This window comes from Vanacampus margaritifer, chromosome 5, assembly GCF_051991255.1.
Source record: "Vanacampus margaritifer isolate UIUO_Vmar chromosome 5, RoL_Vmar_1.0, whole genome shotgun sequence".
Classification (NCBI taxonomy): Eukaryota; Metazoa; Chordata; class Actinopteri; order Syngnathiformes; family Syngnathidae; genus Vanacampus; species Vanacampus margaritifer.
Window position 1 is genome coordinate 16,408,331 of NC_135436.1, and position 27,772 is coordinate 16,436,102.

Consider the following 27,772-nt stretch of genomic DNA (forward strand, 5'->3'; position numbering starts at 1 on the left):
AAAGCCAAGTGAAGATGAATTAAGCATTTAAAAAAAAAAATTCAAATACAAGTTGCTGTTAGCATTATTTCTCGTACCATATTTAGCAGCTTTTGCAGCAGCAGAGTATTGTCCACCTCCAACTCCTCCCGGTACCAAACCAGGGACACCGCCTACTCCGGTTCCTCCCAGGCCTCCTGTTCCTAACCCTGCCCCTGCTCCTCCTGTAATTCACAATTACAGAACATGAAACCTGTTGCAACCATTTAAAATGAAATATGTAAATTTCTCTGAATGTGTGTTTTATTTCCTGTACCATATTTAGCAGCTTTTGCAGCAGCAGAGTATTGACCAGCTCCAACTCCTCCTGGGAAAAAAACAGGTACTTGCACACCTGTTCCTCCCAGTCCACCTGTTCCTAACCCAGCGCCTGCTCCTCCTGCAATCCCCAAGAATTAATATTGACTCAATCATATGATTTCAAAATTTCCACCTACATCCGATGATTTGTAGATTTTTTTATGTCTTTTATTGGCTTTACCATATTTGGCAGCTTTTGCAGCAGGAGAGTATTGTCCACCTCCAACTCCTCCAGGAACAAAACCAGGTACTTGCCTCCCTGCACCTCCCAGTCCTCCGGTTCCTAGACCTGCTCCTGCTCCACCTGTAAACCAGAACAAATGAGATTGATTCAGGCTGAATGTTTAAACTTAAAACCAGTAGATGTAGATTTTATTATGTCGTTTATTGGCTTTACCATATTTGGCAGCTTTTGCAGCAGGAGAGTACTGCCCACCTCCAACTCCTCCGGGAACAAAACCAGGTACTTGCCCACCTGTTCCTCCCAGTCCTCCAGCTCCCAACCCTGCTCCTGCTCCTCCTTTAAACCACAACGATTACGAGTGATTCAAATATATTGTTCTGACAATTCTATACACGTCTGATAATATGTACAGGTATACTACTTATTTTATGGACTTGAATTCCTTTGAATAGTAGGATGACAATTTTCTTTTTGGGCTCTTATTTCACTGAGTCTGACAGGTACTGACAGGTGATTTCTAATCTGATGGTAAACATGCCTGGGTGTGGTCGGTGAAATTGAACCCTGTGATTCCTGAAACTGTAGTTCATCGCATATAATTTATGATTGAACAAAGTGGGCATGTGACATGGCGAAACAGGTTTGGATTTTTTCACCTTAATAAAAGCTGCATTTAAAAAAAATATTTTCTATTTACTTGGGATGCCTTTGTGAGAAAATCAGAAAACAGGATTTGTGAGAAAATCAGAAAACAGGAAGGGGAAAATACTTTTCCATGGTGCTCTTCCAAATTAATATAAACAAAGCATGTTGTCCACAAAAATGTAAACTTAAAATGGGAATAATAGTTACAGTACATTGATCAAGAGGACTCTAGCTGTGTACTACATATTTACAAGTGTTTACCATATTTGGCAGCCTTTGCAGCAGCGGCAGCGTATTGTCCACCTCCAACTCCACCTGGTACAAAACCAGGTACTCCTCCTACTCCTGTTCCGGCTCCTCCTAGTCCTCCTGTTCCTAACCCTGCCCCTGTTCCTCCTGTAACTCAAGATTGAGAAGAATTAAGCAAGCTGGTTAACGGAATATCAATTGTACACACAGGTGTATTATTTGCTTCATTTGCTGTACCATATTTAGCGGCTTTTGCAGCAGCAGAGTATGATCCACCTCCAAATCCACCTGGGACTAAACCTGGTACTCCTCCAATTCCTCCACCTGTTCCTCCCAGTCCTGTGCCCCCTAATGCTGCCCCAGCTCCTCCTGCAAATCAAAATAATGGAAATAAAACAGATTTGGAAAACAGCAAATGCAATAAGTGGAAAATCAGAGTTACTATATTTCCTGTACCATATTTGGCGGCTTTTGCAGCAGGAGAGTATTGTCCACCTCCAACTCCTCCTGGTACCAAACCAGGTACTCCTCCTAATCCTGCTCCTCCTAGCTGTCCTGTTCCGAATCCTGCTCCTGCTCCTCCCAGTTGTCCTGTTCCGAATCCTGCTCCTGCTCCTCCTGTAACTCCCAATTAAAAGGATGGTGTTTACGCTTAGATTGAACCTTAGCCTTCAGGAATCATTCTAGCAGGTTTATACAATAGTGACAGAAAACTGCAACTGCTGACGAACCGCCCATACCATATTTAGCTGCTTTAGCTGCTGGTGAATATGGACCGGTGCCCGGATACCTCTGAACTCCGCCTGGTACTGCAAATGGTGCCCCACCTGGCACAGCACCTGGCACTCCTCCTGGTACACCAACTGGTACACCTCCTGTTAAGCATTTATGAATGTTTTCATAATAAACAAAGCCTGACTGGAAAATATTATATTTTATGATATACTGTATCATGGTATTGGCCCTGGATATTGTCCACCAAAGTCATCAACACAACTAGCATTCAGAATTGTGAAGGTAGAACCCATCCATACCATATTTAGCTGCTTTAGCTGATGGTATATATCCACCACCTGGTACACCACCAGGTACGCCACCAGGTACGCCACCGGGTACACCACCTGGTATTCCACCAGGTACGCCACCAGGTACACCACCAGGTACACCTCCTGGTATACCTCCTGTTAAGGACACCCAAGTAAAAGGTTTTTGATTGCATGTAGGCTGACATGATTTTACACATGGATAAAACTGCCCTGGATACAGTGAACATGTGCCAGAAAGTCAACGAGGACTGAAAAGTGTGACTGTAACAACAGTGCCCATACCATATTTAGCTGCTTTGGCTGAAGGTAAATATCCACCACCTGGAACGCCGCCAGGTACACCACCAGGTACGCCACCGGGTACGCCACCGGGTACGCCACCGGGTACACCACCAGGTACGCCACCAGGTATGCGGCCTAAGAAGGAGACCCAAGAATTATGGTGTTAATTTTATGGAGACTGAAATGATTTTATACATCATTGAGGCAGCTGCCTTGGATAGAGACCACCTGTGCTACCAACAATACCAGCAAGAAAAACTTAAAACCGTGAGCATTAAAGCATTACCCATACCATATTTAGCTGCTTTGGATCCTGGTTGATATCCACCAAATCCTGGTACACCACCAGGCACACCACCAGGCACACCGCCTGGTATTCCACCAGGTACGCCACCAGGTACACCACCAGGTACACCACCAGGTACACCTCCTGGTATACCTCCTGTTAAGGAGACCCAAGTAAAAGGTTTTTGATTGCATGTAGGCTGACATGATTTTACACATGGATAAAACTGCCCTGGATACAGTGAACATGTGCCAGAAAGTCAACGAGGACTGAAAAGTGTGACTGTAACAACAGCGCCCATACCATATTTAGCTGCTTTGGCTGAAGGTAAATATCCACCACCTGGAACGCCACCAGGTACACCACCAGGTACACCACCAGGTACGCCACCTGGTACGCCACCAGGTACGCCACCAGGTACGCCACCAGGTACGCCACCAGGTATGCGGCCTAAGAAGGAGACCCAAGAATTATGGTGTTAATTTTATGGAGACTGAAATGATTTTATACATCATTGATGCAGCTGCCTTGGATACAGACCACCTGTGCTACCAACAATACCAGCAAGAAAAACTTAAAACCGTGAGCATTAAAGAATTACCCATACCATATTTAGCTGCTTTGGATCCTGGTTGATATCCACCAAATCCTGGTACACCACCAGGCACACCACCAGGCACACCGCCTGGTACACCTCCAGGTACAACCCCAGGCACGCCCCCTGGTACACTCCCTGTAAAGAAGACCAAATATAGTTGGTTTGGATGTTTTGATTATTATGTTTATTTTTATTTTTTTTACACATGATACATCATGGTATCTTCTGGTTATAGTCTACCTGTGTCATCAAAATAGCTATCAACATTGAGAACTGTGACCAGAATAACGGCTCCCATACCATATTTATCTGCTTTGGCTGCTGGTGAATATCCACCAAACCCTGGCACACCACCTGGCACACCCCCGGGTACACCACCTGGAAAACCGCCAGGTACACCACCTGGAAAACCCCCAGGTACACCACCTGGAACACCACCTCGTGCTCCACCTGGTACACCTCCTATTAAGGAGAAACACATTATGATGGATACAACATGGTGTCTGCCCTGGCTAGTAGCTCCAGTCCACCTGTGCTACAAAGAACACAACAAATAGTGGCACCAACATTGACAATTATGACCAGCAAAGTAGTGTTATATATAACATATTTAAGATATAGTCAATCTGTGCTATTTGAACACCCCCAACTATAGAAAACAAGCAAAGAGGTGTCCATACCATATTTAGCTGCTTTGGCTGCTGGCTGATATCCACCAAATCCTGGTACACCACCTGGCACACCCCCTGGTACACCACCTGGCACACCTCCTGGTACACCACCTGGCACACCTCCTGGTACACCACCCATCAAGGAGAACAAATGTAAATTGTGTTGTATGCATTTTACTTAATACATTGAGAACTGTGAGCAGCAGAGCGGTGTTCATACCATATTTAGCTGCTTTGGCTGCTAGTCCATATCCACCACCTCCTGGTACGCCACCCGGTACGCCACCTGGTACGCCACCTGGTACGCCACCCGGTACGCCACCCGGTACGCCACCCGGTACGCCACCTGGTACGCCACCTGGTACGCCACCCGGTACGCCACCCGGTACACCACCTGGTACGCCTGTGAAAGAGATACATTGTTATCTGACCTGGGTACAGTCGACCTGTACCACAAACGTCCAGAATTATGATAATCAGAGATGTGAACATACCATATTTAGCTGCTTTAGCTGCTGGTGAATATGGACCGGTGCCCGGATACCTCTGAACTCCGCCTGGTACTGCAAATGGTGCCCCACCTGGCACAGCACCTGGCACTCCTCCTGGTACGCCCCCTGGTACACCACCTGTCAAGGAGACCAAGATTTTGATTGTATATATACTACTAACAAAACATTAAGGATGTTAGGTGACATTTTCAAGCAAAAACACAAAATACACTATAAGCTTTACAGACAAATGTAAACTGTAAACTTTTGAAGTCACATGTAAAACTGTTCAGTGTTTCAGTATTTTTCACGCAACTTCTAAGGAGCTGGAAGGCAAAATTCAAAACATCTTTGGGATCGATCAATACATTTCCAAAGACGCTTACTTCTATGTCCATTTGTGATTCTTCCAGTCTCCCTGTTGCAAACGGCTGATGGCATTTTGACATTGTAAGATCAGTGGTTACTTCCCTCTTTGAAGCCTCGCAATAGCAAAGTATTGATGAACAATTGTTCTTAGTCTTGGTCTCAAGATGTTAAAATGTGAACAGCACAATGAAAAGGGACTCTTTAAACTTCAATTTTAATTGAACTTGGAAATTTATTCTTCCAGTCAAGAACCAAACACATGAATCATGTCGTTGCGCTCAAACAGCAAGTTATGTAAAATTGTATGGAAACATCGAACAGTTAGACACGTGCATTTAGAAGTTCAGAGAACGTCAAATGAAATTCTCCTGTAAAGGTTAAGGCGAATTTTATGTTCATCCAGAAATTTCACCTGATAGCCCAATTTCCCTAACTGTAGTAGTAGTAGTAGTAGTAGTAGTAGTAGTAGTAGTTGTAGGAACAATAATAGACAATCGATCAATTTGAACCTCTTCTCCTCACTATAATAATAATAACCAAAATAATAACAATAAAAAACATAAAATAAAAACCATGTGTAAATCCATCAGCCCTAGTCTCTTGATGAAACGTTTATGGCACTAAACCATAGGCCTCAAACGCCAGTCCTCGCGGGCCACAGTCCTGCATTTTTTTTTTAATGTTCCCCTCCTCCAACACCCCTGATTCAAATGATCAGCTCATCAGCAAGCTCTGGGTTGACGACTGTTTTACTTATCTATTGTTACTTCATTTGATGTAAAGCTTTGTTTCTGTTTGGATTGCTTTTTTCCCCCCACAAGTGTACTTATGTTTCCACCATTATTTTATAAATGTTCGAAATAAACTATACTGTATAATAAAAATAAAAATAATATTGCTCTGGACATAATCCATCCAAACACCACCAACAGTGCCAAATAGACAAAACTGTTACAAGCCGAGCGATGTCCATACCATATTTAGCTGCTTTGGCTGCTGGTTGGTATCTACCAAATCCTGGTACAGCTCCGGGTACACCACCTGGCACAACCCCTGGCAGACCCCCTGGTACACCACCAGGTACGCCACCTTTCAGGGAGAATCAAAACATATGTTAATGATACGAAGTTGCCCCAGATAAAGGTCATCTTTGTCACAAGCACTACTAAAGCCCTTGGCTTTGGGCCAACCATATTTAGCTGCTTTACCTGATGGTAAATATCCACCCCCTGGTACTCCCCCGGGTACACCACCTGTGAAGGTGAATCAGGACAATGTTGTTAATGACATGAAGTCATGATACTGTACATCATAGTGTCAGTGGATAGAGTCCAACTTTGCCAACATCACTACCAAAAACCGCTAGCTTTGCGCCTACCATATTTAGCTGCTTTACCTGATGGTAAATATCCACCCCCTGGTACACCTCCTGGTACTCCCCCGGGTACACCACCTGTCAAGGTGAATCAGGACAATGTTGTTAATGACATGAAGTCATGATACTGTACATCATAGTGTCAGTGGATAGAGGCCAAATTTGCCAACATCACTACCAAAAAAACCCTAGCTTTGCGCCTACCGTATTTAGCTGCTTTGGCTGATGGTAAATATCCACCACCTGGAACACCACCTGGAACACCACCTGGAACACCACCCGGAACACCACCCGGAACACCACCAGGTACGCCACCAGGTACGCCACCAGGTACGCCACCTGGCACTCCACCTGGAACACCGCCTGTCAATGTGAAGTTTTTAAAAGATATACAGTATATATATATATATATATATATATATATATATATAGGTGCTTTCATAATTCTGAGCAATAAATGCTGGAAATTTAGTTACCATATTTAGCAGCTTTGGACCCAGCTCCATAGCCTGCTGTAAAATAAAGACAAAATTCAATGTATTAACAGCATTTTCATAAAACAAAAAATGTATCTTCAATTGTGAAATCATTCTTCAGACACATCTGATTAGACCAGTATTTAAAAATATTGATTTCAGTTTAAGATGCGCTACCTCCTGGAACCTGCCCTGGATATAGTCCACCTGTGCCACCGACACCACCAGCACCAGGACCAAAACCACCAGCACCAAAACCACCTGCACCAGGACCAAAACCACCAGCACCACCAGCACCAAAACCACCTGCACCAGGACCAAAACCACCAGCACCACCAGCAATAGCACCAAAACCACCAGTACCCCCTGCACCTACAGAAGACAAATATAATACAGTACATATTGTAGTGATTCACAACACTTTCTTGGGTATTAATTATTAGGCTTACCATATTTGGCAGATTTAGCCTGTGCAAGTGAGATGCCACCGGTGCCCACTCCTGCCAAAAGCAAGAAAAGTTAATTACGTGACATAGTTTTTGGGTTCCATGTTGACAAGTAAGTCCTTGGAATACCAACCAGTTCCAATAGGAAATCCAGGTTTTGACCCAGAACCACCTTTACCTCCTGGAAGACCAGCTCCTTGATTACCAAACCCCCCATAGCCTGAAACATTGCAACATGACATATCATCGACATCTGGCTAATGTCATGATTACGGCAAATCTTTGTCCCAATGAAAGATAAGCATTTGTACCAAAGGGAAGTTTTCCACCTCCAGGTTTTGCTCCATAGCCACCTGCGGACAAATGAACAATCTTTGATCGGAGATAGAAGATACACTGGACGTAGAAGAACAAGTGTAGACCAAATCAGTTAATTCATATTATTAGTTGAAATTGTATGCCTCAAGCATTACTTGAGATATTTTCTGGGCAGGAATAGGCAGGAGAGAAGCCAGTACATAACATTTTAACAAGCAATAAACTAAAAGATTGTTGATCTATCAAAGCAAGTCAGCTGTCTATATAACTGTCGCTCATTTTTAATAATAATGATAAAAAAAAAAAAAAGAGTTCTAAAAAAAAAAAGGATGAATGCACTCCTATAAATGACATTCATACCTTGAGTTTTGGGTGATTTCAGAGGGTATCCATGGAACACACCGGGCTGCATCTGCCCACCGTAGCCTGAATTAAATAATACATTTAAAGCATTTCTGAAATTATAGATGTACATGCTATACTGTATATGAATCTAAAACGCATCAATAACCGACCTGCTCCCGCCCCACCCTGTCCTCCTGCTCCAACTGCAAAAGAAACATTAAATCATCCAATCAGATGCATAGATGCAGGAAAATAACCTTTTCAAATCAGAGTGCTACTTTTTGAATTATGCCAAGTAGCCAAAAGGCCTCATTAATGTTTGACAAGACCAGGAAAAAGAAGTTGAGCAATTCTGTTGATGCGACTAGTGAAACATAAAAATGTGTAGTAGTTGTTTAGGAAGTGTCTGGTAGGTTCTGCTGGATAAGACAGAAATGTATGAGACAGCCTGTCTAAGTAGTCTTGAAGAGCAAGAAAGTTCGTACGTGATTTTTGACTAAGGCCATTGCCAGTAGCAACTCCTGGAAGAACGCCGCGGTTGCCAAATCCTGAAGGCAGCAATCAGAAAACAGTTGCATTAGATTGCAGGACAGTTCCTATATCTGCCAATAATTGATCAATGAGACTGACATACCGTTCACTGGCACCAATCCACCTTGATAAAGCCCTGGTACACCCACACCTGCCAGAAACAATGGTAGAATGTTAATTCATATAAATAATAAAATACAGTGTATTTTAGCATATAAATAATAAAATACAGCATCTGGTAGGCTACTGTCTTCATTTTGCCTGGTTTGCCTTCACAAGTTTAGACAGTCGAGAAGTGGTTCATACAGCTGCTGAATGCAGAAAATTTAATTTGGAATTGCTACTCCCACTTGTGGTCAAAAAATGAAACTGCAAACATCCTTCGTCACGTACGGTCGTACACAATGTGCAAATGATGTCACATCCGCAAACATAGGGCGAGAAATTTGAACCCGAATCCAGTCTGCAAACTATTTGCCACAGGCTTGCAGTAGTACCCATTTTAAACAGCTAAGGTGTTAATCCACTAATTATAGAAGATGTTCCAGTCATAAAGGGTCAAATAAAAAGGCTATTGTAAATATATTTTGGGGCAAATTGTTACAAACAGCAGCTTTAACCTGGGTTCAATCAAACCCCAGGGGATCTATGAGTCAGTCTCAGAAGTTCGATGGAGGTCCAGATACACACCAGACTCATGAGATTCATGATGATGAATATCAATGTGAAATCCGAAGAAATCAAGGGTCAGTCTTATGGAATGGTTTTCAGTTTTTGAGAGTGCACTGTTATGCGCGCCAGAAGCCCTGCTGTGAATCACCATTCCGACAAACTACAACACATCTCACAAACAAAAGAAGACCAATTTGCAGTGATTTCTTCTGCATAGATTACATGGAAATAATATCCGGTCTGCCCATGAGCATGAAGAGTAGATTATGATTCGATTACACAATACCTGGTACTTTGGAAGCTTTCTTTCCTGATCCAGCACCAGCCCCTGCTGGCAAGCCTGTCTGGGGGTTAACAGGGCCTGGAAAGAAAGACAAAATGTCACATGAGGTGCGTAAGAAAACACTCATTTAAGCACAAGCGAAGGAACAATATACAAAGTTGTGTGTCTTGCCTCCAGCAGGAAGAGTTCCAGTTCCTGTTCCTGCTCCTGCAGTGTAGAAATGTAGTCAGTCATTTATTACGGGACCTGTATCTCTACTCTGTCAAATGTCAAGTTAAATACCTTCATAATCGAAAAAGACATGGCTGACTTTGAATATAATTATTGGAGGCAGTCACTACGAATATCATTAGCTGTGCTCATCAGACGCCTCATTTCATTGGCTAACCGCTCATGTAAGAAATGAGCTGTCAGCCTCACAAATAGGGGAGTTTGGCCGTAGCAAAGACACAATCGTTTATTTGTTCAGCTCCTATTTTCTTTTTGAAATTCTTAAATTCCACATACTTTGCCTGAATAGACGTTGCGCACTACCTGTAAGTATGCGGCCTCTGGAGATTTGTTGAGCAAAGGTTTGGCAAATGAATCGCTGTTTTATCTTTGCTCTTTCAGGGGAATGAGATGTTATTCTGAGTATCGCAGAAAAAAAAAGCCCAGACTTATTGGAGGGAAGTTTTTTTTTCTGCCAACCAATATTTAGGAGTAAGCTGTTTGCCAAAGCCCTCGTCATGAGTGGACCCAGGAGTCCATGCCTCATCAAGCTGCCTAATTTAAAGTAAATCATATGGACATAAACAGCACAGACAGTGAGGTCACTGTATGCTCTGCGGGAGTATGTTTCTGTCCAAAGCATTATTTTTCATGCTGATTTACTATTAATGTGATGCATTTACTTGGCCTTTCTGTTATTAATAGACAAGAATGCAGACCATTAAAATCATTTTGTCAGTGTTTGTACAGTAGTCCATCATTGTACCAGACGACATCTTACCTCCAAATGGTAACAGATGGCCTCCACCACCTGTGATGGGGAAATGTCAAATGACAAAATGACAATATACTCTAGAATTGCATCTTTTTTGTTCTACACTCACCAAAACTCACAATCAAAATATGACTTAAGCACCACCAAAGTCATCAAAGTTAAGGTATTGTTTTATTGTTTTAACGGTTTCATTTGGAATCGTACCAACAACTTCTAGTTAAGTCCGAGGCCCTTTATAGGTTTCTTTCTATATAGACACAGCCTAATCAATTGGTCATTTTGACAAACATTTGTAATTAAACCAGTATCACTTTGAGGAGATTTAAGGTAGTCATTATGGAGGCTTTGCTGATCACGAGATGTCATTTCATGCAAAGAGGAGATATACAGTCCAATCGTATGCATTGCAACTTCTCCCACAGGGCACGACTCTAGAGCTGGAGCAATTGGCTGGGCGTGGGGGCGGGCGGGGGGTGAGGGCGCGTAAAAATGGCAGAGGCCAGAGAATGAAAATGCAGGTTTAACAGATAATGTTACGCTTTAAAACAAGAAAAAGGGGTTAATCCTCTTATTATTTGCTCTTTCATTCTTAATATAAATTCAGATTTTCTGGCGCTTCTTCTAGCACATTGAAACACAAACTTACAATAGAACTGCATCCTCGGTAAAATTAGTAGTCAGTAGCAGCTGATAATATGGCAATACATGCTTATACTGTACATCAGTATGTTCCGGACTGTAGTTCGGAATTTTTTTGGAACTGCACTCTTAATTTTTATTGAAGACCTCAGATTTAAGACATCTAGGACTGGTGGCAATAAGTCCAAATATTTGATACAGCTCTTAGATCCCATCTTGTGTGAGTGTCCCTAATAAATTGGCCTGTGAGTATGCACCTGTACTCTTTGTTACATTTAGATTATTCCTGAGTCATGATGACTGTACCTCTTGTACCAGCCTTCTGTCCAGCTCCTGGGAAGATTCCACCGGGGACGCCACCGTATCCTCCATAACCACCTATATGTGAAGAGGAAATATTTGTTGGTTAAACTATGTCTGGAATTGAACAAGACATATATCACATGTTTCACATTGTGTGTGTTGCTGGTGAAACAATATACCAACGACTTCCAACATAATGTACTGTAGTAGCCTACTCACCGCCGCCTTGGCCTCCAGTTCCATAACCGCCACCTCCAAGAACCCCAGCTCCTAGATTGCCGTAACCTATAAAGAGGTAACAAAACAAAAAAGTACAGCAATGCTTTAAGAGTGACATGCAGCGACACTAAGCAATCCATTCATGTTGTGATCATATTTTATTATTAAGTGTATGATATAACGCAATTTTATCATGAAGTCAAATAATAAGGATATCAGATTGTCTTATTGGCAAACTCATTGTCTCATTGCTCCCCATTTAGTAGTCCGTAAACCAAATATTGGTGAACTAGCTTGGGAACCTCTCACATTGCAGATGAAGATCTTATGTAGCAATCGAAACACTTTCTGGCAAGACCCTTTAGAGTTTGACTTAACTTGTTGCTTAAACAGTCTGATCACAGTTTTGACCTCTTATATGTGGATACATACAAACAGAAGACATTGAACTCGTCACTATTATTGGCAACATACAGTCTTGGGAGAATACCATAAACATGCAGATACTATATTTGAGCAAACTGAGCTGATAGAAAGCATACTAGAAATATGAATGTTTTTAGAACAAGCCAAAAACACACTGTCACACAAACACCTAAAAAGGGTCTAAAAGTGGAGTGTGAGATCGAGCAAACAAGGGAAGCAAGTCGAATAAGGCAGCAAGACAGACAGGATGAGACCTTGGAGTGCACCCAGTAATGCTCAGCGTGAAGGTAATGACAATGATTAGTGATGATGACCAAAGAATGTGTGAGGAAAGCAACAGTGCACGATGAACCCTGCCAAAGGCTTGACAAACACACAAGGCATGCAACACGAGCCTCCGCTCTGAGCTAAGAGTTCCTAAGTAATCTCTTTCTTAGACATGAAGTGTACAGGCACACCTCAAAGTTAGCGTCGAGTCCAACTCTGACTCAACGGTGTTTTAGAAGTTGATAAAAAGGACTATTTAACTATTTAAATAAATAACGGTCAGTGATGACGTTCTACTTGAGGTTTAGAGGTGTAATTCTTGTAACGTACCCTTCCGCAAGATGGTAAATGGTACTTTTCCACCTTACGAGGCCCTTTACATTCGCCAACTCATTCACCTACTGATGATGCAGCATCTGGATCAACTGGGGGTTCAGTGTCTTGCTCAAGGATACTTCGACATGGCCACAATGGCATGGGATCGAAACCACAGCCTCTAGGTTGGGAGACAACCACTCTACCACTTATCCACGCCCCCCCGTAATTCTCATAAAATCTCAAGAAATGTTCTCGCGAGAGGTTTGTTTATGGAAGGTAAATGGACGGCCAATAGAGGTTATATTGTCCTCCCTAATGAGGTTTAGGAATATGCCAGTTTGTTCGTCTGTCCATGTGTAGCTAGCATGTACTGTGCAAAAGGAATGCTAGTCATGCGACTTCCCACACACGACTAAGGAAACTTGAAAAATGAGATTCCATTACATTTTTGCCATATACTTTCTCAAAAACCACTTCATGATAGCGTAATGTTCAATAGGGCAGTTTACAATTACACCCAACTACTATTTTTAGAACAGCGCACAGCACATGGGCAGTTAATTTTCGGACAAGAGTGCATTTGTATGAGGCAAAACTTGTGAACTGATTCGAATCACTATTTCGCCATAAATATACTAAACAGACGTAATATGGTTACAACAAACCTCTGCTGCTTTGGTGTCTGCCGTTATGTGACTAGCGATGTGCTCTCTACATTTCGTCTGAGAAAATGGACCAGCAGCTGAAAATCCAGACCCAATATGAGCGACTGCTGGTAAGTTTATTGTCTGCTTTCTCAGCGCTAGCCTTAGTAGTTGCTACAACATGCTAGCACTATAGAACCCTATGCCTACAACAACATGCTAGTTGATCAGTGTCACTAAGATGTGAGCTGTCACTGTGTCACCACGCCACTTTAACAAAAGTAACTAGACAGAAGTGACAGCCAAGGTAGGCTTAATATCTCCAAATGAAAATCGTGACTGTAATGTGTTTCGTTTTTGTGAAAAGTAGCGACCAACATTAGAGAACAAGATTAGCAGTCATCTAGACCGCACCGGAGTGCCAGCAATGATCTTACAATAAATCTAACCGTTTACATTTTGCACATTTATTATTATTTTTTATTATTATTTTTTATTTATTTATTTATTTTTCTCCTTTTTTTTCCTCTGGAGAGCTCAGTATTGTTCATTCGGTAATTTTACCGATTTGACATGTCATCATCATCGCTCTCTTTAAAAAATATATATATTTTAATTAATTTTTATTTTGTATGTGGGTGAGTATGTGCATGTGCGTGTGTGTGTGTGCGTGCATGTGTGTATTCATTAGTTCACCTAAAATTTATTAAAAATCCCATACCGTTCACCTAAACCGAATACTTCAGAATCCAGCTAGAGTCGTGAGGTTGTCAGGAGACCCGAGGAAGGATCAAAGAAAAGTGAAATCCAGCACCGACCAGACATTACCTACTACCCATTGGGTTACCAACCAGAGTCTTTCACCAACCCCAGAAACATCTAAATTCCAACAAATTAGGGAGACCTCAAGACACCAAAGGAGAGATTGAGACAAGGAAGGAAGGACAGATGAAGCAGAGTGAGATCCACAGACACCAGCCTCCACCGATTCAACGACCAGAGGAAGAAGCAGATTGTGTTTGAGTTTCGATAGATGCTGGTGTGGTGGATCTTGCACATTTCTGAGCGCAATGGAAACACACAGATCCTTCAGAATTGTCTTGCCTCACCCTAGCTTTCAATTCGGTCACACTCTACAGCAAGTCATCAAAGCTCCATTTGCTATTTTCCTTGGTTGTAAACCAATTCAAAACCACCAAAGCAAGGGCTACCTGCATGCTGCTAGCGTCAAAGGATGGGAAAGTACAGTACGCAAAGCAATGCCATTAAGTGTGGCAGAAAATGGAAACACACAGCAGTGAGGAAAGCGGCAGTTTACTGGAAGCACCAGGAAATTGTCAGCACCGCGTGCCAAGGGCACCTAGGCCTTGTAAACCACTGTAACAAGAGTTGGCGCAAGACCAACGCCAGAGGAAGAAGAGATCTTGTGATGCAAACTGTCTGGGGGACAACAGAATAGGCCAAATTGTAGTAAAGTGGTGGGTCTCGCCCCCCAGGGCCGCCGGATGCAGTGGGATGAGGCACTAAAAGGGCCTCTATTGTGGAAGGAGCTGTGGAGGACTGACCAGGGCATACTGAACTTGGTTCTGCGTTCCGTTGCCAATCTCTTACGTACTCCAAACTTGAAATTTTAGTAAAAGGAAGATGATTTATGGGACTGAGTTGCGGTTTGTCACCTTCCAAACGGAGGGCAGCATACATCTGACTGACTGACTGACTGAGATCTGTGCGTGGGCCTGAAGCAGCAGCTGGTCTTTTCGGAGGAGGTTAGGGTCACAGAGGACACTGTTAAATTTAAAAAGGTATTTGATGGCTTGACATGTATCATATGCTTTTTATTTGTGATACAATAGCATTTGGTTTTAAACACAAGCTCTCTGTTTGGCCATATTTACAACACATTGTCAGCCTAAACAACCATATTTTTGTTGGACATGAATTACGACAGGACATAAACTCACACAAATAGGGCCTTCATAACTTGCAGATTATTGGAAGTATACTGCACGTCAGTTTGTTTTGTTGACAATGAACCACCCATGGATTGTCTGCACAATAGCCCTGATATCAAATGATCAGTTTCCGTTGGTGCTTTTCCCAGTATTTATTTAATTTCTGACAAGTTGAAGGATTTCTGTATACCTGCTGTATATTGTAAATACATTTTTGACCCACTCTAGGCAAAACAGGAAACCCATGAGACCACCTCTGTAACTCCACAATTATTATTTGGACAATGGACAGAACATCTCAACAAAAAGTCAATGATCCAATCCAAGATGGAAGGGCTGGAAATTCAATACTACACCAGAGACTGAACCGAGAAAAGAAGGTGAGCGATTAAGTACTGTGATGCATCATAGGCTCGCTCCGTTCACACAAGACTGATCTAATGCTGCTTATTTGTACGACAACAGCATTTTGGATACAAACAAACAACCAGTAGAGACAAATTATTCCCAGTACTCATATTGATCTCTAATCTAATCTCTTAATCACATACATGTAGATTACAGCATTATTAATATTTTTTTTCTTAGGATAATAATGATAATACTGGTATGCAAATGACAGTGTCTTCAGGAATGTTTGCAGCTCAGTGTTATCGTGGATTTTTTTTTTGACCCGCTTCAAAAATGCTCTCAGGACTTGATTTTAGTAGTTCGTTTTGGAGTTACCCTGGACGGATAAATCAATGATAGATCGATGCATAGGCACTGTCAAAAACAAGTGATCCAGTAAGAGCCCAAAGGGCATGATTTCAGGGTTACTGTTTAAAAAAAAAAAGGGGGAAAAAGAAATTCTACTTTTACAAGGAGAGTTTTAAGTAATTTTTACCCATATATATATATGTATATATCCATCCATTTTCTGAACCGCTTGTCCTCACAAGGGTCGCGGGGCGCTGGAGCCTATCCCAGCTGGCTTCGGGCAGTAGGCGGTAAACCCTGAACTGGTTACCAATATATATATATATAGCTGGTGTGTCTAAAATGAGACCAAAAACTGGTCTCTTGGTTGTACAAGGACTCTGCCTGACACCATCAATATACAAACACACTGCAGGAGCGGCATGGCTCAGGTGGTAGAGTGACTGTCTCTCAACCCAAGTTGTGGGTTTGTTTGTTCCTCAACCCTTGCGTTGTTTTTTTTTTTGCTTTTTTATTTTATTTATTTTTTTACAAACTGGTAAAATGTACTCAAAACTCTCCTTGTAAAACTTTTTTTTTTTTAGTTTTTGAGTGAAAAAGTAAATATTACTCTTACTCTATTACTCTCTTTTTTTGTTTGGTTTTTACATTGGTCTACACGGTACAGATACGTCCCCAAGTCCCAAGACTCAAAAGAAGCGCCTCTATAGGTACCGCCCTGTGACAAGTCATTGTTGTACTGTAAAAGCTACAACAAAGTATTTGAAGGGAACACATGTAAGAAAAAGAATGTAAATCTTTGTTGTAGACTGACACTGGCCAGACAATGTGGCCAAAACTCAGTCATTGGTCATGTTCTCAGCCCAAGTGATGGATATGAGCCAGTGTGTACAGAAATATCTGGTTTCAATCTCACCCCTCAAACATCTCGCTCATTCTCCATCGGGGCGAGGTCAGACAATCTCGTTTGAGAACCGAGGGATACAAAAGCCATTAATCAAAACACTGTCTTTGCTTCTCACTCTCTCTCCTTCACTTGTTCTCTCCACTTATCACTATTATTTTTCATGCCCCCCCCCAAAAAAAAAACAAACACTTTCTATCAGTTTATTTAGAAAAGACAAGGTGTTAATTGCATCAATAGGAGGAACCAAACATGAGTATGTGACAAATGAATGCTTCGTGCTCTACACTTTGGGCTTTTATTCAAAACCACTGAAGATGGACGAGCGGAAGACAGACCTCTGAAATGTCCGCGGTATTTTAGAGACTTTTTTCATTTTTCTTTATTTGTTTTTGCTCTGTTAGCTTGCAGAAAAGCACCTAGAGACCATTTGAACTCATACCCCTTCATTCTGTTACAAGTGCAAAAGTGAGAAGTATGACACATACTGTATCTTGCTTGCGCTAACCATGACATCATTAACACCAAAAGGTGCACAGAATGCAGGGACGTGCTTTGGCAATGCACATTGCTGCACTTTCTGTAATGTGATGGAAAATCTTCTCACTAACTTCATCTTCAAAGACTCGGCCAATTCCCTGAAGAAACATCATTAGTCTTTGATTGACAGGTGGGTTCGATTCTTCGGCTATGGTCCCAAATACATTTTCAGTTTTAAAAGTAAGCCTATCATTATGTCTTTTGTAGTCATCGCACACGATTTTTATCAGTATCAAATTATCACGCTGTACAACTTCCAAGTTGGTGGATAGATAGCATTTTTGTGAGGTGATGCAGGGTGAGCTGGATAAAAGCAGAGTGATGTGAGGTGCTGTAGTAATTCCACATTGCGTGAGACACAAGCGGATACAGTGATGCTTCCCTTGCGTTCCCTCACCCTTCTCCCGTGACCTCCAATTGTCCTTGTCACTTCCAGGTTCCCTGTGCTGTAACTTATCAGCACCCAACTGTGAGACCCAAGGTTTGCGTACATGTTGAATTTATTATATGTTCACACGCTACTGCACATATTGTCTATCCTTTACTTAATGGTGTGACCTTGCTGACTTGGGCAGAATGCCTTCTATTGTTTTTAATTAAATTTTTCCATGGAGTCATGACACTATCAATGACAACTTCCAAAAGCGCTCAGTCAACCTATTTGTTGTCCTAAGTGAGTTCCTCCTGATAGAAATGTTTCTAATGTGGCTCAGTTCTCCTCAGAAATCTCTAGTAGTGGTAATTACTCCTATCAATGTAATTAACAGTAATTTGCACTTTTGATTTCCAAAAAAGAGGACACTTGGCCCAGCCTCTAGTCTAGATCCTTCAATGATACTCAACATTTTCTCAAATATGTCATAAATTATAAGTAGTTTAACATATGCCTCCTCTGAATGAGTATAATTTTTTTTAACTCTATCACCTTCTTTTACCTATCTACTTTTCAAGCTATCAAATTAACATGATCGGGAATCGAACCCGCACCACGACCTCATATCCAGTTTGGGAACCTAGAGTGCTACCAGTGAGCTAAAGTTCTGAAAAGCCTCTAAAATGTCTACTGGATGAATGGATGTTTGTCTATAAGTTTCTTGTATCAGGAAGTCCTGAGTGCACACGTCTTCTCACCCAAACTCAGCTGGGATAGGCTCAAGCTCACCCACAACCCTAATAAGGTCAAGTGCTATGGAGAATGGATCGATAGAATTGGCAGACCAATAAACTTTTATCACACTTTGGGTTTGAAAAACCTTGCCGTAGACTAGCGTGAAAGTGCTTAGGTGAGGAGCAATGTTTTGATTGCGGTTGGTTTGTTTGATTGTTGGGTGGATGGAAAAAAAAAAAAAAAAAGGCACCTAGCGCCACTATGGGAACTTCAACAATGCTCAGGAAGAAAACCCGTGTCTCTTCAGCAACCAGTTTTAAATTCAATCATTTTGGCCTCAGAGAGGTTCGAACCTATATTTTTCTTCCTATTACACACAAAAGAGACAAACTGTCCAGCTCGACCCAACCACTATTGAGACTACTGTAGCACTGTCCTTTGTTAACCCAAAGGAAGGGCGTTTGTAAAAGCATGGTTTAGTTAGCTACAACTTTTCAAAACACAAAAAAATGGCATATCAAACTATTTCCAGAGCTTGTGCACCAAGTTGAATAAAAATGACTAAAATACATGCATGTAAAAAAAAAAAAAAGCAGTGAGTAAGAATATCTCACTCAAACAGGCATTTAGCAATGCTTTCTAATGGCTTCATACAAACAGTAACTGTGCTACTGTGCTGTTGTGCGACCCCACCTCAGTAAACAGCTTTATGCAAAAATTATTCGGACTGTGCCTTAATTACCTCCACTAAATGGTTTATTTTGTGGAGTTGTTTATTAGTCTGTCTGCCTGCAGCACACCCAAAGTTTCTCTCTGCTGCCTTGCATGCCAAAACATTAAAACAGTTTGAATAATATGACTAATACACTTGAGGTCATTGAAAAGTGCTGCTACTTCTCACACACTGGGAAAGACTCACTTCCCACGACAAACATCCGCACTTTGAACTACTACCACAGTACGTGTGCACTTGAATTGAGCAATAACTCTAAAGTGCATGCTTAATTAAAAACATTTATGGCAAGGAATGATCAAATAGAATTCTAATATGTGAGTTTTAATATTTTCCGTTGAATGTAGCGCAATAATTCCCAACCACGGTGCCATAGCACACTAGCGAGAGAGATCATCAGGAAAATTATCCAAGTTCACTTAATTAATCTCAAAATGATTATTTATCGATTACAAATAAATCTTTGCTCATCTATCCGTTCCAGTGACATATAGGGACAGGTAGAACAATTAACTTTTCGTCTACTAGATGGTAGAAGGTACAAAGAACAGCTTTCTGTTTAAATAAGCAGTCAATTTGTGAATACATTGAGACAAGATCATCATTATTTCAATATTCATAATTTTTGTAACAATTTTGTTTGATGGTGCGCTATGAGATTCATTTAAAATGGATGCCTTGGCTCCATAAAAGTTGGGAAACACTGGTTTCCAGAACAGGAATTTTATTTTCCACTCAGCGGTGTTGTCATTCCATCTGTGGCGACAGTTGTTGTTCCTGTTTAGATTTGAAACTGTACTAATTTGTAAACCTCGCATTACACCATTATCCATTGAGTCAATGATGTCATTGTTTACACTTCAAGTCATACGAAGCCGACAGCAGCAGACGGTACGCTTTGAACCACACCAGAGAGTTCGGCCTTTCCTGGTTTTTGTTAGAACTGAGAGGATCTGCTACTCTTTATCCACTTTGAAGGAATGTCCCAGCTGCTCTGCCAACTCCGAGCCCCTGAACATGTCTAAGGAGTATCTACAATTTAGTGCTCATCAACCATTTGATCTTGGCACACAAACGTGCAGCATGTTCAACACAGGCATTCAGACAAGGCAGAAACACATTGCAAGCATTAGATTATGGAACATATGAGGCGAAACATCACAGATCTGAGCAGCCAGCCCCAAAAAGATTAATTGTACAAACTATGATTCGGGTTAGAACTCATGTCAAAATGCAAAGCCTGAAGGCATGGTATGTACAGTTGGGCCAAGTGTGTTTCCTCTCCCAGATGGTCCACATGTGCATCTGACTGCCATTGCACTGAATACTTTTCTGACAAGTCAGGGTTGAGGAAGGAGACCAATCTTGGACAGGTCGGCTGCTAACATGCACATTGAAACATTGATGCTGGATGCACCGGTTCCAAAGCATTTTCCAAGTTCTTCCGTCATAGGAAAGCTTGCGAACACAGTGCAGCCATCTGTTGCATGTCACTGCTGCAATCATTAGGAAGAGAATATAAAAAGATCATTTATATCATGGATGGAGGACAAAATGACAAGCTGAACCCAGAAGAATATTTACTTTTTGAGCTGAAAGACTATGACACCTTGATAGGCTGCAGAGGGTTAAAAGATCCTAAACCTGTCAACCTGTTTAATTGTGGACCTGCATACAAGATGAGGAATCTTAAGGAGACATCTGAGTGACCATTGTGAGCACTGGGAGTTTTAGGTCAGCTGCCCCAGCAGAGACTCCATCCATAAAGCTCTTATTCTGTTCAGGGTTAAGGCAGGAGCCAATTCCATCTGACTTGGGGTGGAAGGCAGACAACAACTAGGACTGGTCACCAGTCATTTGAAGGGCATTTATACATGGGGCACTGAGTACAAACGAATCCAACGGAAGCTGAGCAAAATATGTGAACAACTATACTACTAATATAGTAAGTAGGTTAGTGACCTATACTCAACAAAAAAAACATAGAAACAGTCATATAGCCATTGTTTCAGCCCAGTTACCAAAGGTGAGCACAATTAAGAAACAAGTGACATACATTGCCCTCATCCATGGCCACGGGTAATTGTGTGCATGTGAGAATGTGAGAGAATGGACATAGTGAATAATTTATGATGCGACAAATTGTCTACAGTTTGCTTTTTTCCCCTAGTCTGTGCATGTGCATTGGACAAAATTCAGAGGAACTGGGCCTTGTTTGGCCAACTTGTAAGAATAGCTTGAAAAATTCCTTTGGAGCAAATTAGAGGGATAGGATTTGTTTTAGCCCATGTGTAACAATGTGCAACTAGTATATTCCTTTGTTATGGTCAATGAAATTTCCAATAAACTGTAAACCTCTGCCAGAATCAATCGGATGGTTTTGTGTTACCTGTAAATATTTGTGCTAATTTGCATTTTGCCTTTGAAGCGCACAACACTCCTTCAAAAATCCAGGGAGAGAGTATGAGAAAGAGAGAACGAGAGAGAGAGAGAGATAATGTCCATCTGTGTCTAAACAACCCAGGGACAATATTGCCAGATGGACAAGGACAGAGGTTCATAGTCCAGATTTACTGGAAAACAAAAGCTGGAAGATTGGCTCGACTTTGCCAAGAGTGTACATCAGTCTCAGACTGAGGCGTGTAGCATGCAAAATTGATTAGACACAAACAAAAACTAATAAAAGCCACAACTGAACTTTGATTGCTTTTCAATTACAATACGTTTTGGGAATATTGGCTAAGATTATGGAGATGCTAAGAAAATTTGCTCACATCACTGAAGAAAACCTTTCAGGAAACAACTTTCGCTGTGAGAATGGTGCCCGTGTGCAGTTTTTGGTGACCGGACAAATGGGAAAACTACAGAAAAAGTTGGAGAGCTTTATGATTTAGCCGCTACAACATTAATAGTTAAATATGTTAAGTAAGAAAAGACAAGATTGTCTTTATTTTACTTGTATATTTGATTTAAAACATGTTTTTTTATGTTAACTGAAGTCTAAAAAGACTAGTAGTAAGTAGTAAGTAGCCCAATAAAGTTAAGTGAAATTCAGAAAAAAAAAAGCTATTTAAATAAAAATAGATATGGTAAAAAAAATGGTCAAAAAGGTCGACTTAATTTTAAACAAACTTCATTCTTCATTAAATAAAGAGGGTTGTTGGTATCTGCTGAATGTAACTATTAAAGTAACTTGTAATCTAACTAATTTACTTTTAAAATCAAGCAATCAGTAAAGTAACTAAGTTACTCTCACAAGCAAGTAATCAGCAAAGTTACTTTTTTAATGTAACAGTGACAGCACTGATAGTTACATTTTCGGTACTTGTATTTTGTTGTTTGAACTCCATTTAAAAAAGTAAATTAAAAGTAATAGGACTGCTGTTCAATGTACAAAAATACAGTACAGTGCAGTACTACGGTGTATGCTTGACATTCTGATTGATGGCTCCGTAGAACCACTCTGCTTTATGTCCTCAACATATTCACTATTGATGTGTGTGTATGAGCATATGTGCTGACAAATTATGAGGCCCGTGAGGTAGATATTTAGTAAGTTGTGATTCTGACACATTCACATGTGTACAGTTCTGAGCTGCACTAATGAAAAACATTCAAGGGGACTCGCATCCTGGCCAAGATCATCTTCTTTTGGCGCAACATTCTGCATCTCATCTCTAGCAGTCTGTCTTTATGCAAAAGTTTTGTGCGCAAGTATTAGGAATGTGATCTACCGCACATACTGGGCATGTGATTTGGTCTGCTGTACCTGTAAAATAAAATGAGATCTAAAACATGAGAAAAAAAAGTGCCTTTATTTGTAGTTTTCCTGTCCTTGCCACTTCTCACTATCTTTGTTTTCAGGCGACCTTCCATTTCCCTGCTATTACCGTGCTCAGCCCGTAGCTAAGTAGACAAAAATGCATCCTACTTCTTCAAGAAATGATCCTGACATGAGCCAGTGGGTTCGGTAATTGAAACAGGTGTTCTGGGCCACAAATCACAGAACGGTGCACACAACGCTCGATCCAAATTTCACAAAAGGAACGAGTTGAGGATTGCATTATAACTTAAACTGACACATAATGCTTTGGAACAGAGGGAAGTGTGGAAAGTGGCTGTCCAAAGTGATGCTACAGCTTTTTGTTTTAAGTGCCGACTGGCCTGGCCTCCTGCGGTCGAAGGATATCGCCTCCCATTGACAAACTACAGTGACCAGTGGTATCTGTCATCATAATTTAAATGGATATTGCAGTTCAGACTCTATCGTAATAATATTGTTAAATCTTGAAATTGATTGCTAGGCCAATTTTTGGGGCAGCAACAAAAACATTAAGTAAAAGCAAGCTGCCCCCCCAAAAAATCTGCATCATATTTTACTGTCAAAAAGGTTATTGCAGGTATACCCAACAGTGGTGGTGACTTTATATAATCTCAGCCAAATGTAGTATAAACTCGGCAGGGAAGTCTGAAAAGAAACAGCTTCCAGATGTAACAACTCGTGCAGTTTTTGACCTGATGTTTTGTGACATTACTTTAGTATGCATTCACACAGAGAAATTCATAAAAGCTATCTTGCCTTTCTAACTGTCATGGATTGTCAAATGCTATAGATGTCAGAGATTGAAAAAGATGGGAAATTGTAAGGACAAATGTAAATGAGGTCACAGTATTAGACAAAAAAAGACCATACCAAAAGTTCAAAAACTGACCAATACCACTAAAGGCCTAAAATATAGACATTGAAAAAGTGCCAGTTCACTACCCAATTTGCGTTACAGGTTGTACGGTACAGTTGTGTGGAGTTTGCATGTTCTCCCTGTGCTTGGGTTAGATTTCTTCAAGTACTCCAGCTCGCTCCCGCATTCCAAAACATGCTTCTTAGGTTAATTGAAGACTCTAAATTGCCATTGTAAGTCAATGTGAGTATGGATGGTTGTTTGTCTATATGTGTTCTGCAATTGGCTGGCGACAAGTCCGGGACCTACCAAGCCTCTCGCCCAAAAGACAGGGAAAGACAAGCTCTATTTATGGCAAGTAAGTCAACTAATGACATAAATGTGAACAGCTGTAAAAAGAAACAAGTACATCTCTATATTAACTCTAATAAATGACAAAGGCCTAATCGGGGGAATCTGACAATTTACATGGAAGACTACTGTAAAAACTGTAAAAATAGGATAACAATCTATGCTTGATTAGTGGTGACAGCGCACATGTCGAGTAACAGTGGAGTCTTCCACTGAAAGTCTCATTACGTCACACACTTTCCAGTGTATAGGCTTGTTCTTTCCCTATCATCTCTTAGCATGCCTTGTTGAAATTCCTGAATAAGTGTCCCAGAAAGTTAATCCTATTACCTCGTCGTGGTGCTTGAAAGGGACAGGATGCTATATGTTGGCCAATTACAGCATAAAGGATTGAATCCACCTTTAAAAGATGATGGCATGCAGGTGCTTCTCATCAAAGGAAGATTATTACCCAGGATTCAGAGATTGTCAAAACTGGATATTGACGTTTACAAGGTTTTGCATGAGCTATGCTAAAATTCACTATAGTCATGCTAAACAATTCACCGGCTGTTGCCCTGCGTAATAGTCCAGGTCAAGCAAGGAGCTTGCCAGTGGAATGTAGCGTCACTATTGAGCTTCACAAAAGAATGATTGGAAGGTTTCTCAACGTGCACAGGTACACTATGTCAGTGTTTCATCACTGATTGCAAATGGTTCTACAACGCAATCCACACATGAATTGCGAGAGCTGAAAAATTGCTGAGCATGCCAAAGACTATTAAGCTACAAAGGCCATTGCAGTCCCGTTAGCCATTCATGATGCTGCTAACTGTTATCCTCATTAGGGTCACATTTGAGCTGGGGCCAATCCCAGCTAAATTTGGAGTGGTAGACAGTCCATCGCAGGGCACATATAGGCTTTCTCACCAATGGATAATTACAGTCTTCGATGAAGCTAATCAAGTCCATAGCCAAGATTCGAACCACTAACCTGAGGCCAGGCTTGGGGAATCCAGGTTCAGAGAGAACAAACCCTGAAACAGTTTGACTTTAGCCTCAGCAGGTGCTTCTATGAGCTCGTTTACCTGCCAATTAAGTAGAAGCACCTGTGGCTAAAGCCAATCTGTGGCAGGGTTTTTACTTTCTGGACCTGGATTCCCAAACCCTGCCTGAGGCAGACGATCTAACCACTGTCATGTCTGGGAAGATCTGGCTTTGGTTGAGGGCCCTGAGTGGGTTCCCGCCCTTCCGCGGGTTAACCAATCCGGGCCCTCAGCCACTTGTGCCTGGCCCCAGGTGTGACTAGTCCCCCAATTAGTGTGGGTGTATTTAATTCCCGGGTGGTGATCAGTCAGCGTGGGATCATTGCTGTCTGTCACGGTGTAGTCACGGAGCGGCGTGATGTCTGTCGGCGTGTGGAGTAGAGGACCCAAAATGCAGGGAGACAGGAGTGCAGGTTAGACTGACGTATTTTATTGTCCAAAATCAAATCAAAATGACAGAACGCAGTCCAGGGGTGACCGTGACAAACGGCAATGATCCCACGCCGACTGATCACCACCCGGGAATTAAATACACCCACACTAATTGGGGGACTAGTCACACCTGGGGCCAGGCACAAGTGGCTGAGGGCCCGGATTGGTTAACCCGCGGAAGGGCGGGAACCCACTCAGGGCCCTCAACCAAAGCCAGATCTTCCCAGACATGACAACCACTATTTCTTCATGACTATTATTTACTGCTCATGAAAAAGCTGCAAACTGAAAAGTAACAACATTCCAAATTTAAGGTTAAATTCCTAAATTAATGTTAAAAACAAAAGCAAAATATTTAAAAAATATAAGTGAAAACAGACCGGTATATATATCTGGAATGGATGCTCCATTGGAAGTCTTCTATAGGGGATGGGAGCATTTTAGGGGATGACATCAGCACTATCTGATGGAATATTTAATCATGTTATGATCTTCTGCCAATGCCATGACTTTGTTTCCGCATCACTGCTTTTGAGTTTGTAATCTCACTTTAGATCTTGGAAAAAAACAAACAAATAACTAAATGTTTTCTAATATGTAACAGGAGCAGTTTTCTAAAAGGTAATCCAGGTTATAAAAAATTATGCATATTTTAATTGTCATGCACATTGTAGTAATGGTACAGTAGCATGACCTACATGTATGAAAATTCTTGACCTTCCAAATAACCCCTGCCAAAATCAACTTCCACTTAATACAGCACTGGTAATGAGGTCATTTACAAAATGCGTCTGCCCTGCCAATCTTGTTGAGGGGGTGTGGCCCTCAACAGGGGCCATTCTGTTATCAGGCCCGTACGACATTTGCTTGCTTCCTTATCTGTCCGAACACATAGAGGTATGCTCAGATTGTATCAGTAAGTGCTTGCGGAAATTAAAAGCCGCTAAAGCTACCGCTGAAGTGTAGACAAAAATACAGCAATGGAAAATATTTACTATACAGTACTGGAGAAAAGATTTCCAGAACATTTCCAGATATTGTGAGGGTCTGACGGTAAAAAAAAAACACATCAGTCCTCTGGCACCATTGTTCAGCAAGTGTGGATGTTCGCTTATACTCTGCCAATCATCACTCACTAATGCAACAGTGGTGTTGGGCAGTACAATCTACTGTATGTAAAGCCTCACGCCCTCATCTAATCAAGATATATATATAGTGGTCAAGCAAATGTAAACCTGCAACACAGGGTGATAAGAGCAGCTTGGTGACAATTACTCAAAAGGGTGTTTACCTTTGTCTAGTGGCTGGGCAATGGGTGTGAAAACATAATGCAGAGTATAAAGTAAACTGTTTTATCCGCCCAATAAATGCACTGTAAAAAGTTGGGCATTCCCACCCAACCCTACAATGTTGCTACAAAGCTAATGGATCAGCTACATGGTCAGTCACAGTGAAGAACACCATATGCAGGTCAGTCACTTGCCCAAAATAAAATCCCACAATTAGGTTCCCTTGAAACAAACATATGTGCCAGACACAGCATAAGGTACCCCAGCATGACATAATGAGAGCCAATTTGTATGAGTCAATATCGTAATGCTCAGTTTTGACTAACATACTTGGAAAGATGTATTTACCTACTGTATGTTTATCGTTATAGTGTTAAGTGGTGAAGACCTGCACTGAATCATACTGTGAGGGAAATTTGAATAGTTTCATCCCCTAGAATATATGTATATATATATATATAAGAAAGGAATAAAACAAACCTTTTCATAAATAGAAAGAAAGTAAAAAAAAATTAACACTGTAAGAATGTATTGAATCTCATTAAGTTGTGCCAGTGTACCTAAAATTGTGGCAGTTCAGTGTACCTTTGCTCTAATACGTTTTTAATTGTTTCTTCTCACCTGGTTTAGGTCCTTTCCCACCTTGTCCTACA

General features: G+C 41.3%; 1 protein-coding gene across 2 annotated transcripts in view; it reads right to left on the bottom strand.

Annotated features, from left to right (window-relative positions):
- The window catches only part of elna (elastin a), a 50,802-nt gene that overhangs the window by 10,169 nt on the left and 12,861 nt on the right, over positions 1-27,772 (bottom strand). The window contains exons 5-40 of one of the 2 annotated variants that reach the window (XM_077566506.1): positions 27,741-27,767; positions 11,753-11,818; positions 11,537-11,608; positions 10,598-10,627; positions 9,778-9,813; positions 9,610-9,684; positions 8,755-8,802; positions 8,606-8,668; positions 8,291-8,323; positions 8,136-8,201; positions 7,769-7,810; positions 7,591-7,677; positions 7,461-7,511; positions 7,189-7,383; positions 7,012-7,047; positions 6,740-6,898; positions 6,557-6,613; positions 6,369-6,413; positions 6,136-6,249; positions 4,795-4,929; positions 4,521-4,703; positions 4,310-4,423; positions 3,930-4,091; positions 3,639-3,764; positions 3,335-3,481; positions 3,038-3,187; positions 2,746-2,880; positions 2,452-2,598; positions 2,158-2,292; positions 1,874-2,041; positions 1,655-1,786; positions 1,430-1,564; positions 737-859; positions 521-643; positions 296-418; positions 78-203 (exon numbers count right to left, since the gene is read on the bottom strand). In XM_077566506.1, the coding sequence (XP_077422632.1) occupies positions 78-203; positions 296-418; positions 521-643; positions 737-859; positions 1,430-1,564; positions 1,655-1,786; positions 1,874-2,041; positions 2,158-2,292; positions 2,452-2,598; positions 2,746-2,880; positions 3,038-3,187; positions 3,335-3,481; positions 3,639-3,764; positions 3,930-4,091; positions 4,310-4,423; positions 4,521-4,703; positions 4,795-4,929; positions 6,136-6,249; positions 6,369-6,413; positions 6,557-6,613; positions 6,740-6,898; positions 7,012-7,047; positions 7,189-7,383; positions 7,461-7,511; positions 7,591-7,677; positions 7,769-7,810; positions 8,136-8,201; positions 8,291-8,323; positions 8,606-8,668; positions 8,755-8,802; positions 9,610-9,684; positions 9,778-9,813; positions 10,598-10,627; positions 11,537-11,608; positions 11,753-11,818; positions 27,741-27,767 (3,666 nt within the window). Of the gene's footprint in view, positions 1-77; positions 204-295; positions 419-520; positions 644-736; positions 860-1,429; positions 1,565-1,654; positions 1,787-1,873; positions 2,042-2,157; positions 2,293-2,451; positions 2,599-2,745; positions 2,881-3,037; positions 3,188-3,334; positions 3,482-3,638; positions 3,765-3,929; positions 4,092-4,309; positions 4,424-4,520; positions 4,704-4,794; positions 4,930-6,135; positions 6,250-6,350; positions 6,414-6,556; positions 6,614-6,739; positions 6,899-7,011; positions 7,048-7,188; positions 7,384-7,460; positions 7,512-7,590; positions 7,678-7,768; positions 7,811-8,135; positions 8,202-8,290; positions 8,324-8,605; positions 8,669-8,754; positions 8,803-9,609; positions 9,685-9,777; positions 9,814-10,597; positions 10,628-11,536; positions 11,609-11,752; positions 11,819-27,740; positions 27,768-27,772 lie in introns of both variants that reach the window. The other variant, XM_077566507.1, reaches the window with a different exon arrangement.